The sequence below is a fragment of the Aspergillus pseudoviridinutans genome (genome assembly GCF_018340605.1).
Source record: "Aspergillus pseudoviridinutans IFM 55266 DNA, scaffold_2, whole genome shotgun sequence".
In the NCBI taxonomy this organism is placed as follows: domain Eukaryota; kingdom Fungi; phylum Ascomycota; class Eurotiomycetes; order Eurotiales; family Aspergillaceae; genus Aspergillus; species Aspergillus pseudoviridinutans.
In genome coordinates this window covers 3,719,969-3,736,108 of record NW_025091282.1, presented here as the reverse complement: position 1 = coordinate 3,736,108, position 16,140 = coordinate 3,719,969, and the positions used below count along the sequence as shown (strand labels likewise).

The window sequence follows — 16,140 nt, the reverse complement described above, 5'->3', positions numbered from 1 at the left end:
CTGCAATTCAGTCTCATACAAGGACGGTAATGGGGATGTTCAAATTGTTCCTTGAATGGTTGTTAGCGGAGGGATCTTTCTTCAAGAAACACGACACCCAAATCGGGCATAATTGGAACGCGTCTTTTCAACTCTAACGCGTCGCGGAATGGTCGCTTAATGACTCAGCGGGACCATACTATCACGTGATTATGTCCACATTCTCCCAAACTGGCATCCTTCCTTCGTATAGTAGCCCGATATTATTAGTCATTATCAGAAGTCATATTATACAAATGTCCAAATGTGGATCTATAGATCTATAGGTAGTAATATACAATCATAGGTTCTGATATACAATATTGACCAAAGCGGATATGTTAAAGAATCCTATGCATCCTGCGTCATACCGCTGTTGTGTAGCTCTTGCTCTGGCTGGCCTTGATGCCCACTAGGTGGCTCTTCTTGTTCTCGCCCGTCTGCTGCTTCTGGCGCATCTTCGTCAGGGTATGCCAAATCGTCCATCAAGGCAGACATGTCCGTTTCATCGCATTCGTCCACTGAAACGCGGTGTTCATTGTCCAGCAATGCTTCGCTCGCCTCTAGCAGAGCGCGCCTGGATCCAAGGAGCGCTTCTGCCTCGATATCGAACTGGTCCTGCGGATCTATGCTCTTGGTGTCAGGTGTGGACACGTCTTCAGGGAGAGATTCCGTCTTGACAGCAGGAGCGCTTGTGCCATCGAGTGCTTCTTCGTGGATCACACCTGGCTGGGACCGCGCGCTGGCCGAAGCATTTTCCTCTTGGTTTGCTTCCATCGCTGACTGCTCAACAGCTGTTGGAGACCTCGGTTTGCCACCAACACCAAGGATACCGCCGGTCCACACAAAATGATCACGATCTCGAGAGTCTCCCTTCTTGTCGCCTTGCTCCTGACGACGCCGAAGTAACACACCTTGGAACTTCTCACGAAGGTACGGCATGTCCGCAATGGCTGCAATAGTATTAGGCGCAACTTTGTAGAGAGTCCCCACCTCCAATCCTCCGTCAAAGATACTCCTCTCCCGGAACGCTTGTAACGCGGACGCCAGATAGACCATCGAGACATATGTAGGTTGCATGAAGTCAGGCTGAATTTTGCTCCAGTAGCGTCGAGATTCTTTGCCGAGCATGTTAGGAGGTTTCGCACGTCTCGGGTTCTCCATGACATCAATGGTTGAAGGCACGCCAGGTGGTCTCACTCCGTAACCCCGGCGAAGATTATTCCATCCAGGAAAATTAGGCATGAACTTGCGCTCAAAGACAGTGAACGCCTCAACCTGGTCAGAAGGCTTGTCAGAAGAAGCCAGCATCTGCACGTATGTGGACCAGTTGAAAGTTGTCAGAGGAAAACCTGCTTTCTGTACTTCTGCTACGACTTGAGGTATCTTCCAAGTCTCGTTCCGGTACGCCAATGATCGCATGTACAAGGAGAGGGGTCGCGAGAGCAGGAATCGACATGCAGGCAAAATTGAGGGCGGCTTTAAAGCAAGTATGTCCGGCTTGTCCGAGCTTAGAAGAACATCCTTGTGGGAGTTGACAGGGCTCGGGATTGGATAATCCGGTTGCTCAGCCTCTTCAGCACGTAGCAAGCGATCAGACAGCCATTCATCAAGGTCAGGCTGAGTAGCCATCTTGACGACACGGGGAAACGTAATTTTCCAACATTCTTCAACCTTTTTATACTGCTCTGACTTCAAATAAGTAAGCATCAGTGCAGAAACGAGACGGAGAGGCGCCACATCATAGGCGGGCCGTTCATGAGTGGGAGATTTTCTATTGCGGAGGAATTGATCGAAGAGCTCTTTGACCCTGTGAAAGACTCCCCGGGTGCCATATGCTGTGATGAGGTATTCATAGTACATAGCAGGGAAGGCTTGGGTGATGGGTAGTCTGCCCGCGCCGGGCAATGGTTCTTTTGACGCCATATTGGTTTTGTCGAAATCGGCGATTGTTTCGGCAAGGAATCTTTCCGCGTTCTCTAAGCGAACATTGGCACCACTGACTGCCCGTCCACCAGTTTTGATAAGTTCCAAATCACGTTGCAGCTGATTCTTTAGAACGAGAAGCCGCGAAGTGAATCCAGGACGCTTGAAACGTTCTTTGATCTCGCGAAAAATGATGTGGACCATGTCCCGGTTCCGCTCTTTCACATAGCCATACAAGATGATGGCATAGTGAAATTCTGTGGCATACATGTGATTGCTTCGATGAAGTGTTCTGAGAATTCGGCGCGCGGGGTCGGTCTGCCCTCGGAGCACCAAGCTGAGCATGAGAGCCGCATATGTCATAGAGTCAGGCTGCACTCCAGCAGAATCCATGCGGGAACGTATTCTTGAAATAGACTCCAAGTCCATGCGAAATGCATAGTTCCAAAGCAGCACATTCCACATCCTCACTCGAGACCCTTTGACATCCAGACCAAGGCAGGTCTCAGCAACACTCTCAGCTTTTTCAAGCTCTCGATTGTTACAATAGGCTTCAACGATTGTATCCAGTAATGGCGTAGTGATCCGCACAGGGCTTCTCTTCGCTAATTCGAGCAACTGACGGACAGTGTCAATATCCCCTCTGTTTGCACAGAGTCCCATCAACGCTCCGAAAGTATGAGAGTTAGGCTGGACACCCTCCTCCAGCATTTTGTCAAAAGTAGCGAAGGCTCCTCCGAAGTCATCTGCATTGGTATAGGCAGTGAGGAGGATGTTCCAACATACAGTGTTCTGCTTCAGACCAAATTCCTTTGATATTCTCTCGAATTGGCGACGCGTCGCCGTTACATCGCCAACCCTGGCATGGACGTAGAGGAGCGGGGTCAAAAGCCTTCGACTCGAGGGTTTTCCGTGATGAATCACAAGCTGCTCAAAGAGGCTGTTGGTATTTTCCACATCTCCGGCTCGGGAAAACGCAACGAGCGCATTTTTGTATGCGTCAATGGATGGCTGGCCGTAGAAATGGGCATATTCATCCAGGAAATAATGTATCCCAGTGGTGATTTCGAAATGGGCCAAAGACCGCAAAAATGCGCCCAGAAGGTCTGCTGGAGGCACTTCCTGGTCCATCTGCCAGCGAAGATTACGATACACCACAATTGACTTCGTGAATATAGAGCGAACGTCGGAGGACTGGAGAGTCCGAATCAGACGGAAATAGTGCTCCGCCGTGAGAAACCCCAGTAGATTGTACTCCTTTAATAGGAGAAGGAGATTTTCTGTCGATACATCCGCCGCGACTCGGGAATTTGAAAAAGCATAGTCCAGTAGAAAGTGGACAAGACCAGTCCAGGACCTCGAGGTCTCCTGACTCCGCAATACCTTAGCGAGATCGAAAAGCTTCATCGGAAGGCTAGAGTCATCCAGCTCAGAAGCGACCGCACTCAGCAACGCCTTCTCCGAGGATGGCGGCCGCGCGCTCCAAAACTTCTCAGCAGAGTCCCATTTTCCTTTATTGACAAAATGCGAAAAAGCGAGGGCCCAACAAGAAACATCTCCGCCCGTGGCTTTTGCGTCTCTGCAAACTCTGTTTATCTCATCAGGCTTCCCGATAGCCAAGTAAGACTTTGCCAAGTACAGAGAATCTTCGGCGGTACGTTCACGAACAGGGATTCTCCGATAGACCCACTGAGCCCGTAGGTTGTTGCGGAGCACTGATGATCTACTCAGGTGAGCCAACAAAGCCGCACTCACATCTTTCGGTCGGCGAGCTGTCTCATAAAGCTCCCACGCCCTGTCATAGTATCCATAGATACCGGGTTTACTTTCATTGAGAATTGACACAAGCTCTTGCTTGGCTTGTCTTCGTTCGAGTTCCTTCGCCCTCTTCTCCTCAAGATCCACAGGTTTATCTGGAAAGACGGGCTTGTAGAGGCTCGCAGCCACCGATGTGTAAGCCCTGGTGAGAGCAGGTATCAGCTTCTTCTTGCGTCGCAGGGCAAGTCTCCGGGGCGGGCGTAACAAGAGCGACGCAGCAAATTCCTGGGTACGTGGAGGATACAGGAAATCGAGAACAGGGTTCCATGTATCGGCAGTTGCTTGACTCGCCTTCCAAGAGACAGAGCTTATCGAATCCTGGTGGCCTGATGTTTTAGAGGGCGAGTGTGACAGAGGTACAGCCTCCGCAGTTGTCCCATTGCCCTGCGTGAAGTGAGGATACCAAGATCTCCGACCCCGGAGTGCCCCCTTGGAATCCCGGAAGAAACGCCGACCTGCGTTCTCAAGGCATCCGGCAGCCCGTTCCAGCATTACCCTGAAAAATCGCGGTGCCAAACCCTGAAATCACCGATTCTCAACTGCAGAGCGTAACATATCTGTATCAATCCCTTCAAGAAGCCGAGGGAAACGACAAGACAGCCGATGTTTCGAGTCTTCGCAAAGCTCCCAGCTGAACGATAGTATTCCAGAATGATTGAACGAGTGCAGGAAGGTCAAAAAATTGCCACCGAGGAGGCTCCGGAGTCAAAAGAGAAAGCAATCAATTCTTTATCGGAAACTTCAATCGATTCTGTTGTAGCAAGAGGCAGGTTTAGACTACTCTGTAAGTGATATGATGTGATGCTTGCAGCAGACGAAATTTTGACGGGTCGGGCATATGAGCTTAGACGATGCAGCAAAAGATGTTCCCGCAAAATGAGCCGGGCATTCGTTTGGCCGAGATCTGACCACGCCCGCCTACCCACCCGCACTTTGGACTATCCACGTTGATTCCAAGCGACCACAATTCCCGATCCCCTCCGTTTGTGTGGTTGCCTGCTTTTCAGTGAATATGGAAATTACGGATTTCATTTTCAAACAGAGGGAGGACGTCCTCCTCGCCGGAGACTACAACGCTTACCGGGCGCACACAACCCGCAGGTTGCACAAACTCCGCAAGAAGCTCGGTCAGACTACTCCTAAAGGTCGTAAATATACTGCCAAACCTCCCGTTAGTGCAGAGGATATTAGCAGTAATGCAGCGTACGTGTCCTCCAATATGCCATGATGTAGGTAAAGAAATAATGCTGAGACATACTGACGGTTCTGTCCTCAAGATATGTACATGTCCTTCTTCTCAGCTCTGAGCGAGCTTGGGCACAAGCAATGCACATGAAATCCACGCATTCAGCCGATCCCTCAGCGAAAGGAATTGCAGGTTCAGCCAGGCGTCATATTGTGTCTCGTCTGCATAAGGCATCCGGCTACGCTCAGCAATTGGTCCTTCTGTTGGAGGACCAAACAACTTCCGGTGCTACTAATACCGATATCCTTGAAGCCCGTGCTTACCTTGCTTCACTTTTGGGGGCCCTATATTTGGAGAAGCGGAAATGGGAACAATGCATTCAGAGCTATGCCGTCTCGAGGATTATCTACACGACTCTTGGTCAAGAGGACAGAAAAGATGCATTTCGGGATCTTCTCACTGGCACTGTTGATCCCAGTATCAGATACGCAGCCTATCAGATGAAGCTTCCTCGATCAAGGCCTCTGTCCTCTTTAGCGATCCAGTACTTCCCATCAGATGTTAACATCAGGTCGGAAGTGCAAAGAGTGGATCCCGATTGTCTCAAGGAGGATAGTGCAGGGACGAGAAAGACTGCCGACGGAGCGATCCAGCAACTACCTGAGAATATCACTTGGAGGTCGCGGACTGTTACTCTGGAAGATGCCGCAATCTCGCAGGCTCTTGCTTCTGCAGCTGCGGCAGAGTCGCGTCTCAAGTCTTGGCTTGCAGATGTGGAAGGGAAGTCGGCTTCATCAAAAGAGAAAGCTGCCGCCTATGACAGTGTTATTATTGCCAGCCAGGATGCAGTCGACGCTACTAAGACTGCTATTGATGATCTAGCTAATGAAGGGGTGGAGCCTAGCGATAAGAGAATGCAAAGCTTGCAGATCACTCGTACCGCGGTCAACTATGCCCTGGTGGGATGGAGAATCGGACGTAACCGAGTTTTGTGCGGTGCTAACGACGGCATGACCTTTGAAACTGACAACGCCGAGGGCCTCAAAAGGGGAAAGGGCGCGAGTCGGGAGGAGTCGACTGGGAAGAAATTGACAAGGCTACGCGAAAAGGTTGTACTATATGACTCTATTTTGCAGAGCATCGAGTTCATCCTGGAGTTACCTGGTGTTGCTGCGGACTCCACCTTTGTGCAAGAGCTGGAAGCGAAACGCTGCTACTTCCGTGCTTTGAGGTACGAATATCCAGTTTTGCTGGCCGTTACAATTCAGTCTAACTGACAACGCCACAGATGTTTGTCTATTGCACGGTCTCATTGCCACCTTGGAAACCCGAAGAACGCTCTTGCACTCTACTCACAATCGCTGCAGCTCACTACCCAGTCGACGGTGTCTGATCAGTCGTCTCAATTGTCAAACGAGCCTTTAAGGCTGGATGTCTCGCGCAGCCAGGTTCAAGCTCTCGGATCGATTTTGCAAGGTCTTGTCGCACAGTACCGTGGTCTCGTCACTTTGGAGAAGATGGCAGCCGAAGGACCTCAGGCGGGAAATCAGCGCCCTGTGATAGAGCGCCTGCACGAGTTTTCCGGTGATAAAGTGGATTTGAGTAACCTCGTCCCATATCCGCCTAAAATGCAGCCCATTCCGGTCAAGCCACTGTTCCTCGATGTGGCATGGAATTACATCGACTATCCTCGAGAAGGTGCACACGCTCAGGAAGTGGCCCAAGGCCCCATGGAAACAGGAACGGAGGAGAAGAAGGGAGGACGACGTGGCTGGTTCGGGTTTGGGCGCTGATATAAGGGCTCACTTGCTGGATATCGTTGTTTTCTTCGGCACTTGATCATCGGTGCTTAGAAGAAAACCTAGATACTATGTGCATAGTCATCAGTTCAATGAGGATTTGAAATGATGAAATCCATGCAGCGACCAATATTGAGATGAGATGCTATCATGGAAGTCGAGAAATCTGCCGTATGAAGTACCGATGTTACTTAAAACACTTCGCTATGCATTATTGCCCCGGAAAGTTACAGTAGAAAGTGAGGCTCTCAGCTGATGCCTTAGGTGTCTTTGAAGTAATTCTATATCAAAGAGGGAAACGATCTGTTGGACACGTGCCCCGGAAGCATAACAGCCGGATCAGCTGTCGAACCCTCGAGTGAACTTTGACCCGAATGTAGCCCACAAATACTGCCTTCTGCAAGGGGCTTAGAAGTGGATTCCATTGGACCTACCTCATTGCTATGCATGGGTGTCGATTGGAGGAAATCTCCTGGCTGTACTACCCATCTAAGTACCTAGAGTCCTAGATATGGCAACTGAAACTTCTACGGAAACTTTACACCTGATTCATTATTGCACTTAAGGGTGATCCTTGTCCGCACTTGTGTCAGTCCTGTATTTATTGATCTGTGTCATGAAGTACCATCCTTACTGTTGGATGTTCCTTAAGTCAATTTACGCTTATGGTTTTTCGAACAACGGTCAGGCTTCTCAAACAGCCTTGCCTTCGTCAAATCCATTGATCTCCGGGTTCTGTCTACGTAGATAAGCTTTGCTACCTTAGTTTGACGTGGATTTCAATGCAACTCAATTTGTATTGTTACCTACTATGGGTTTCTGTGGCACGTGCTCTAACCCGTTATATCAACTCAAAAGTGCGTTGAAGGCCAATCCCATTTTCAAAACAGCAAGATCCTCCTCACCTAACTTACGATGTGAATGTACTTGGTTGTAGAGAGCGAAGAAGCAGGGCCAAGGGCATAGGGTGCTTACCGCCGTCACTGTATGCTTAAGGCTAACTCTCGGACCTCCGCAGTTTGTATAGTACCTGCGTACAGATTTTGAAATACGATGCCTATACGCCGCACTAGTATTGACCTGATATTGTAGGTAAGGTACTATTGGTTCCTTGAAAACGCATCGTCTTGGCGTGATTCGCCAACGGGACGGGGGACTTTGGTCTTCCGGTCTCACAGACATCGTATTTTTTATGATTGGTTTGCTGATCATTTACACTCTCAGGGGTAAAGCAGAAAAAGTAAAAATGAACAAAATGATCATTTGATGCTGGCTACCTCGTTTTCGACGAGGTCCCTCGCTTTTATCGACGAGGTTAATGATCCATACGAGGTACTCCGTAGGTTCTTTTCGTATTTTTGATATTTTCAATCATCTACTCCGTACCAAGATATCAGACTCGTCCAAAGGAAACTGCATATCTGGTCGCTTAGGCCTCGCCGTACCGGGAACCGTCCTATCCGCGGTGTCTAATTTCCCTAGCATACTAATTGGAATTATTTCTCCCCTCCCGCGCATTTATTAATAATTTATGAGAACTGCGTCTCCCTGAATTTTTGGGTGTGAAGCCATCTCCCTCCTCCATCCTTCCTCTACCGCGTGCTATTAGACATGGCCAACGTCAACGGGAGCTTTGTCTCCCCTTCGGCTGATGCCACGATCTCTCCTCAGCTCTTCTACAACGCCGACTTTCTCCCTGCAGTTCTCAATGGTTTCACTTTCTGGAAGGCTCTGGCGACTTTGTTCTTCGCAGCTGTTATCTATGACCAGCGTAAGCAGGATCCGATCCGTCTCTTCTCTGTTGCAACGAGACGGGCGCATGACGTTCTGGACACAATGACTGATTTTCTCTGGATACAGTGCGATACTTTTATCTCAAGGGCTCCCTTGTTGGGCCAACCTTCAAATTGCCTTTCATGGGGCCTTTCCTCCAGTCTGTGAACCCCAAGTTTCACGAATACAAGGCAAAATGGGACAGCGGCGAGTTGAGCTGCGTTTCCGTCTTCCACAAGTAAGATATCACCCTGAATGGGAAATTATGAAAATACTTTCTCTCCATTTCCTGTGGCTTGTTGCTGACAGCTTCGCCTTGTAGGTTCGTCGTCATTGCGTCCACTCGCGACATGTCGCGCAAGATCTTTAATTCACCAGCTTACGTCAAGCCTTGCGTGGTAGACATCGCGCACAAGCTCCTGGGCCCGGACAACTGGGTGTTTCTGGATGGCAAGGAGCACGTCGAATTCCGAAAGGGATTGAACGGTCTCTTCACCCGCTCGGCTCTGTCATCCTACCTCCCCGTTATGGAAGAATGTTACAACAAGTACTACAAGCATTTCCTGGAGAAGTCCAAGGCCAACGATTACAAGCCCGAGCCTTGGATGCCCGAGTTCCGTGAGCTCATGTGTGCAGTCTCTTGCCGCACCTTCGTCGGCCACTATATGACTGACGCGGCCATCAAGAAGATTGCGGATGACTACTACATGATTACGGCCGCTTTGGAGCTGGTCAACTTCCCTTTCATCCTCCCCTTCACCAAGGCCTGGTACGGAAAGAAGGCGTCGGATATGGTTCTAGAGGAGTTTTCCAACTGTGCTGCCAAGAGCAAGGCTCATATGGCTGCCGGTGGAGAAATCACCTGTATCATGGACGCCTGGGTCAAGGCACAGCAGGATTCTGCCAAATACAACGAGAAGATTGCCAAGGGACTCCCCGTGGAAGACTCCGAAAAGCCTTCTCACTTGCTCCGTGAGTTTACCGACTACGAGATCGCCCAGACTGTTTTCACTTTGTTGTTCGCATCGCAAGACGCCACCAGTGCGGCTTGCACCTGGTTGTTCCAGCTCGTGGCGGATCGTCCCGACGTTCTTGACAAGATCCGGGAAGAGAACTTGCGCGTGCGCAATGGCAATATCAATGCTCCTCTCACTATGGATCTGGTCGACGAGATGAAGTACACTCGTGCTGTCGTTAGGGAGACTCTGCGTTACCGCCCGCCCGTTATCATGGTTCCCTACTTGGTCAAGAAGGATTTCCCCATTACCGACTCCATCACCGTCTCGAAGGGCTCAATGATCATTCCATCGGTGTGGCCTGCCACCCACGACCCAGAGGCATATCCTAATCCCGACTCCTTCGACCCGGACCGCTGGATCACCGGTGATGCCGAAAAGCAAGCCAAGAACTTTTTGGTTTTCGGTACCGGTCCCCACTATTGCCTGGGTCAAACATATGCTCAGCTGAACTTGATTGCAATGATTGGAAAGGCCAGTCTGGAAATGGATTGGAAGCACGCCCCCACTCCTCAGTCTGAGGACATCAAGGTGTTTGCCACTATTTTCCCTGAGGTATGATCTTCATCCACTTTTCTGTCTGCTATGCACTCTAACTCTGTTTTAGGATGATTGCCACCTCACATTCCGTCCTCGTGCGTGATCTCTCATCTCTCAAGCGATCTAGCCTTGACGTGTCGGTCGAAGCCGTAAGCAACACTGCATTCGTTTGCATCTGCGAAGCATGAACGGCCAATTGACGATCATCTGGCGTCTGTTTCTATCCTGGAGATAGAGTGATGAGGACATTTTTCTTCCATTCAATTGTTCTATTATTCCATACAAAAGTCACTGGGTCTATCAAATTGCGGAAGAATGGCGGGAATGGAGATGTTCAGCATTCTTCTTGACGAACCATGCTTATCCCAGGGCTCAAGAAGTCCCGAAGGTATATGATATGACGCGATTCATGCAGAATCGCCTGCTTCAGTCAGAAAGCTGAGGCAATGGCATGTTTAGATTATGCTACTTAATAATATTAATTATCCAGATTCTTCGTTCTTGTCATTTTTGGTTCCGAGCACTCTCGCGCTCAAGGCGTATTTGATTGTAAATAGATTTTATCTACATATGTATAGGTTTCTATTGTCAATGCTGATTGTCTTTTTCAGACCAACCACCAAATTCAGTAGCCTGTTTAGCATGATAGGTGCCTTGGATGATGAGCTGTGCGGCGAGTTACAAGCGACAGGCATTGGTCGATTCAATATCGAAGCAAGTGCACAGGAAGTCTCCAATGCTAAGTTAAACCTACTATTTTGGTACTGCTGCTAGCTTAGACGTTCGTCCATCCACCTTTCGTCCTACGTACACTTTACGTTGGTGTTAGTAGCCTCGGGTAGCAGTTGTGCTGACAGTATATATCTTCATTTGCGTACTACATATGAATTCAATGCCGTCGACAATGATGACATCCAGGAATCCTGCCACAAGACAATACAAACACTCACCCCGGGAAGTAACGATTATAAAGACTGGAATCAAAACAAATGCTGTTTTACATCCTACTACTTCCCTACAACAATTCATCTGAGCCGAGCGAGATTCTGGGTCTGAATCGGAAGGCGGTGATCTTGCCGACGATTGACATCACCGACCGAAGCCGCCGCAAGAGACCCGAGCTACACAGGCCTACATCAATCAGATAGCTTCATCTTACACATCCGGATATCTATCTCCGCGAGTCAGCTTGGGAGTCAGTTGATTGTCCGTTCGGTAAGCTTATATTTATTTGTCTGTGATTCCTCTTCTGGGTGTGCAACAATCCCCAAGCGAGGAACCACCCCAGAGAACTTCTCTATCAGCGCAGAGAGCCACCGCTAACAGCCATCTCAAGACAAGAGATCACTACGATCATGGCCTCGGTACTCTCAATGCGGCGTCCCATCGCCGCTCTCGCAGCACGTACTGCAAAGCAAACCCCACAGAAAGCTACCCCCCACGCCGCCGTAACGACCTTTCTGTCGTCACCAGCCCGCCCCCGAACCTACTCTACAGCGCCGAGGCCTCAAACCGCAAGGCTCGCGCTCGCATCGAGCAATAAGATCCAGCAGCATCTCCCACACCGGCAGCAGACAATTCGCCGCATCAACCAAGCTACAGCCCAGCCGCCCCGAAGCTGGAAGTTCGAAGACGTATGCCCTCCCCCACCTCAACAACCGCTGCACCACCAGACTCAACGCTAACAATGACTTGTACATGCGCTACAGATCAACGCCGCCCTCCCATCCGACCCTAACGGACCCCCATCACCCCCAGCAAGCCCGCAAAGGAAACTCATCCTCGTGGACGTCCGCGAGCCGGTGGAACTCACCTCCACCGGCATCATCCCCACCGCCGTAGCCGTCCCACTAGCCTCGCAGCCCGATGCGCTCTTTCTGACGCCGGACGAGTTCGAGACCCGCTTTGGATTCCCTAAGCCTGGGATCCAGGAAGAGGGGGATATCGTCTTCTACTGCAAGGCGGGCGTGAGGGCGAACACGGCGGCGCAGCTGGCGGTGCAGGCGGGGTATAACCCGGACAGAATTGGCGTGTATGAGGGGAGTTGGTTGGACTGGGCTGATAAGGGAGGGAGAGTGGAGAAGTGGGAGGGGCCCGAACATGAGTAGGGTGTAGTATGTAGTAGTAGACTGTAGTGATGCCGATGTACTTTGGCTTATCCTGTCAAGATACTGTATATAGTGGTTCTGATGAGCTGTCTACCAAGCTGCGATTGATCACTGACTAGATATTGTTGCAATGTAGGCCCTAGGAGGGATTGTCGATCTACTTTCGAAAGATACGTCCTATGCACTTTTTGATACTATGGATAAGATAAATGGAGCGGGATTCATTCAAAAAGGAAATATCATTATAACAGAAACATGGCAAGATACAGACCACATAAACTCATGTCATATACAGGCATATATTGCTTTTGGGCAATCAATGCCGTCGTCTTTCTTCATGCAAGTCTAGCACTTTTTGACTTTTTTTCTTCCTGCGGAGATCATCGCGCTTTGTTGATGAGGTAAAATCAAAGCCTCCCAGATTGAGGAAGCAAATGCTATTTGTCACAAGTACAAATAGCCTCCTTTGAAATACCACCCCGAAACATGCTGCCTACAATGATGCCGTCTGTGCCCGTAGTTGCCATCTCACCATGCCTGATAACCTCAAGCAATCAGGAGTATGTGCGGATTGTGGGCTTCCAGCAGGAGACCGTCACGCCTTGGACGAATTGAATCAAGGAATGTCAAACACGGGCTTGAGCTTCTTGATAAGAGCCCATTCCTCCATCGATACGTCGGAACGGTAGAACTCCTTGAGGGTGTCGATACTGGCACGGGAAATGTGCGAGTAGAGGGTGTCCTTCTCTTCCAACTGACGGCCGTACATAGGCTGGTTGGCTCCTTCGATCTTGACAGCGACGGAAGGCTGGCCCTTCTTACAAACCTGGATAGGCTTGTGGTCACGCTCAATAGACACACTGCATGGACTTGATTAGCAAATAGAGTTGTCAAATCAGGGTCAAAGTAAACTTACACTCTGCCGAGATCGATGATCTCCTTAGCACCGGTTGTGGGGTTGGTCTTCACAGCGGAAATTGGCGTGTGCATTCTCAAGCTACCTTCAATAACATCCAGACCAATGACAATGGGGTCCTTCTTGTTGAAGACAGCAACGGGCCTGAGCACACAAGGGAAGACAGCGAGGAGCTTGCTCTCTTCCTTTCTCTTCTCCGTCAACTCGGCCATGTGCTTGGTGAAGTCATCAAACAGGTGGTAGATAATGTCGGCCGTGAAGATCTTGACGCCGACTTCTTCGGCGTACGCAGCCGCTTCCTTGTCAACCTTGACATCGAAGCAAAGCATGACAGCGTACTCCTTTGCCTTTTCCAACATGGTACCACACATCATCACATCACGCTTGTAGACAGGACCGATGGAAATGTTGGCAACAGGGATCTTGGAGACACGCAGGAACTCGAGCAGAGCCTCGAGAGAACCAAGGGTAGAAGCCTGGACACTGACACCACGCTGGTCACGGGAAACCTTGCTCAGCAGGTTCTCCAGATCGGACATGACTTCTTCCTCGATATCCTCCTCGTCGTCATCAGGTCCAACAACCATCAACCGCGAACCTGCGATGGCATGCTCGAGGTCGTTCGCAGCGATCTTGACACCAAGAGCGGCCTTGACCTCCTTGTTGTGAACATACTGCGACTTGAGACGGAGTTCCTTAAGGGGAGCTGGTGTCAGCAATGCTCGAATATTGGTCGCTATAGGGCCGTTTAGACCGCAGAGCACGATCCGATCACCCTCGCGGAGGATACCGTTCGAAAGAACAACATCAATGGTGGTACCAAGACCCTCAATAACCTTGACCTCGAGAACAGTACACTCAACTTCGGACAGGTACATGAGCGAGTTGGTCATACGCTCCTGAGTCAGGGTGGTCAAGAGCTTCAACATGTCGGGGATACCTTCACCGGTGTGAGCGGAAGTGGGAACCAAGGAGACATTGCGGGCCATGGACTTGTTCTCGTAGAAGAGCTCGGCGTTGAAACCTTGCTCGGCGAAGAGAACCTTTGTGCGCTCAAGACGGGTGCGGAATTCGTTCTGGACACCCTTGCTCTGCATGGCTAAACTGTCCTGGAAGCCGTTGTTGTCGATCTTCTTCCAGCCATAGAGACGGTCAATCTTGTTCAGGGCAACAATGAAAGGAGTCTTGCGATCCCGAAGCAATCTCATGGACTCCAAAGTCTGAGGCTCGAGACCGTGCATGATATCGACCACCAGAATTGCGATATTACAGAGAGATGAACCTCTCGAACGCAAGTTGGAGAAAGACTCGTGACCAGGGGTATCGATGACCAGCAAACCGGGAATCTTGAACTCAAACTTGCCGTCCTTGTTCACCACAGCGGTCTTCTGGCGCAAAGCGTCCACGGGGAAGTATGTAGCACCAATCTGCTGGGTAATACCACCAGCTTCGCCCTCTTGCACGTTCGTCTGTCGGATCTTATCCAGTAACTTGGTTTTACCGGTATCGACGTGTCCAAGAATACAGCAAATAGGAGAACGCAGATTGTCCTTCGAACGTGCGGCCAATGCTTCCTCATGCTGTTTCTTCCTCCGCTCGGCAGCTTCGGCCTTTCTTTGAGCAATAGCCTTCTGCGTCGCAGACTGCTCCTCATCTTCTGACTCAGATTCCGAATCTTCATCCGAATCTTCTTCGGATTCGGACTCATCCACCTCGGCCTTCTTTTGGGGTGCAGCCGCGGGCTTGGCTGCGCCGTTTGTGGCCGGCTTCCCCTCCTCGTCCTCAGAAGGAGCATCCCAGCTGTCCTTCACGTCTTCTTCGGCCTCAGCAGCCTTCTCCCAGTCATCCACTTCGCTCTCCTCGTCAGCAGCAGCAGCGGCGGCGGCGGCGGCAGCAGCCTCGGCCTCAGCCTTAGCCTTCTTCTCTTCTTCCTCCTTCCTGCGCCGTTCCTCCTCCTCACGTTGAGCGCGAGCACGGGCAGCAGCAGCTTCAAGGTCCTCCTCTTGCTTCTTGGGGCCCTTGCGCTTCCTGTTGTCGTACACGGGTTTCTTCTTCTCGACTCCCGGCTCCTCGAGACCAGCAACCTTACCCACACCGGCTGCAAGCATCTGCTTCATGCGAAGTTCATTGCGCTCCTTTGCTTCCCTCTGGGCCTTGGTGAGAAGCTTGCCTTCTCTTCGGAGCTGCTCCTTCTTTTCCCTCTCCTTCTCCTTCTTCCGCTGGCGAGCTTCTTCCCTCTTCTTCTCTTCCTCTGCTTCGCGGCGCAGTCTCTCCTCCTCCGCGGCCCTTTCTTCAGCTAGACGTCGCTCTTCCTCTTCACGTTGTTTCCGGAGAGCCTCCTGTTGCTTCTGAATAGCGGCCAGATGGGCGGGGAGCTTCTTCTTCTTGCCAGGCGCCTCAGGAGCGGCGGCAGCAGGTGTCGGAGCAGCAGCGGCGGGTGCAGCCTCTTCTTTCTTCTCAGCCTTGGCAGGCTCGGCCTTGGGCTCGGGAGCAGTAGACTTCTTCTTCATGGCCTATACAGATATTCTAGATCAGCACCGTACCAACACACCTTGCAAGGGGACAACGGTGCACCAGACACATCACATACCTGCTCCCTCTTACGCTGCTTCTCTCTCTCCTTCTTTTCCCTCTCCTTCTCCTTCTTACTCTTCACGCGGATCTCGCCATCGCCTTCGGGTGAAGCCGGGGCCGGAGGTGTAGCCTTAGCAGGCTTCTGGTTCTTCTTTCCGGCGAAAACATCCTCCTCGTCGAATGTACCTTCCTCAGGCTGCTTGCTGGAGAAATCGGCATCCCCATTCGCCTGCTCTGTCGCATCCTCGCCCTCGACGAAATCGTTGATCGGCTTGCCCTTTTTGGCCTTCTTGTTCTTGTTCTTTCTCAGAGCAGCGAGGAGACCGCCACCCATGCCATCCTCTTCGGGAGCGGCGTCCGCAGGAGTCTCCTCCGTAGGCTGCTCACTGACGGGGGCAATGCTTTCTCCCAGCTCGGCCTCCCAGTCGTCATCCTGCTTTCTGTTTCCCTTCTTCTTTGGCGCCAT

At 50.8% G+C, this 16,140-nt stretch overlaps 5 protein-coding genes across 5 annotated transcripts; 3 read left to right on the top strand and 2 right to left on the bottom strand.

Annotated features, from left to right (window-relative positions):
* Nucleotides 1–369: 369 nt before the first annotated feature.
* Asppvi_003359 (putative translation regulator (Cya5)) lies at nt 370–4,254 on the bottom strand (the record flags this gene model as incomplete). The annotated part of the gene is made up of 1 exon (XM_043299324.1): nt 370–4,254. The coding sequence occupies one exon, from the start codon at nt 4,252–4,254 to the stop codon at nt 370–372; it is 3,885 nt and encodes a 1,294-aa protein (XP_043155259.1).
* A 520-nt stretch (nt 4,255–4,774) lies between these two features.
* On the top strand, nt 4,775–6,741 carry Asppvi_003358 (signal recognition particle subunit SRP68; the record flags this gene model as incomplete). Its single annotated transcript, XM_043299323.1, has 3 exons — nt 4,775–4,965; nt 5,040–6,179; nt 6,237–6,741. The coding sequence occupies 3 exons, from the start codon at nt 4,775–4,777 to the stop codon at nt 6,739–6,741; spliced, it is 1,836 nt and encodes a 611-aa protein (XP_043155258.1).
* A 1,617-nt stretch (nt 6,742–8,358) lies between these two features.
* Nucleotides 8,359–10,179, top strand: erg5 (C-22 sterol desaturase erg5; the record flags this gene model as incomplete). The annotated part of the gene is made up of 4 exons (XM_043299322.1): nt 8,359–8,518; nt 8,608–8,758; nt 8,843–10,091; nt 10,144–10,179. 4 exons carry the CDS (start codon nt 8,359–8,361, stop codon nt 10,177–10,179), a joined length of 1,596 nt encoding a protein of 531 aa, XP_043155257.1.
* A 1,252-nt stretch (nt 10,180–11,431) lies between these two features.
* On the top strand, nt 11,432–12,184 carry Asppvi_003356 (rhodanese-like domain-containing protein; the record flags this gene model as incomplete). Its single annotated transcript, XM_043299321.1, has 2 exons — nt 11,432–11,710; nt 11,786–12,184. The coding sequence occupies 2 exons, from the start codon at nt 11,432–11,434 to the stop codon at nt 12,182–12,184; spliced, it is 678 nt and encodes a 225-aa protein (XP_043155256.1).
* Nucleotides 12,185–12,800: 616 nt separating this feature from the next.
* On the bottom strand, nt 12,801–16,140 carry Asppvi_003355 (putative mitochondrial translation initiation factor IF-2; the record flags this gene model as incomplete). Its single annotated transcript, XM_043299320.1, has 3 exons — nt 12,801–13,044; nt 13,101–15,613; nt 15,691–16,140. The coding sequence occupies 3 exons, from the start codon at nt 16,138–16,140 to the stop codon at nt 12,801–12,803; spliced, it is 3,207 nt and encodes a 1,068-aa protein (XP_043155255.1).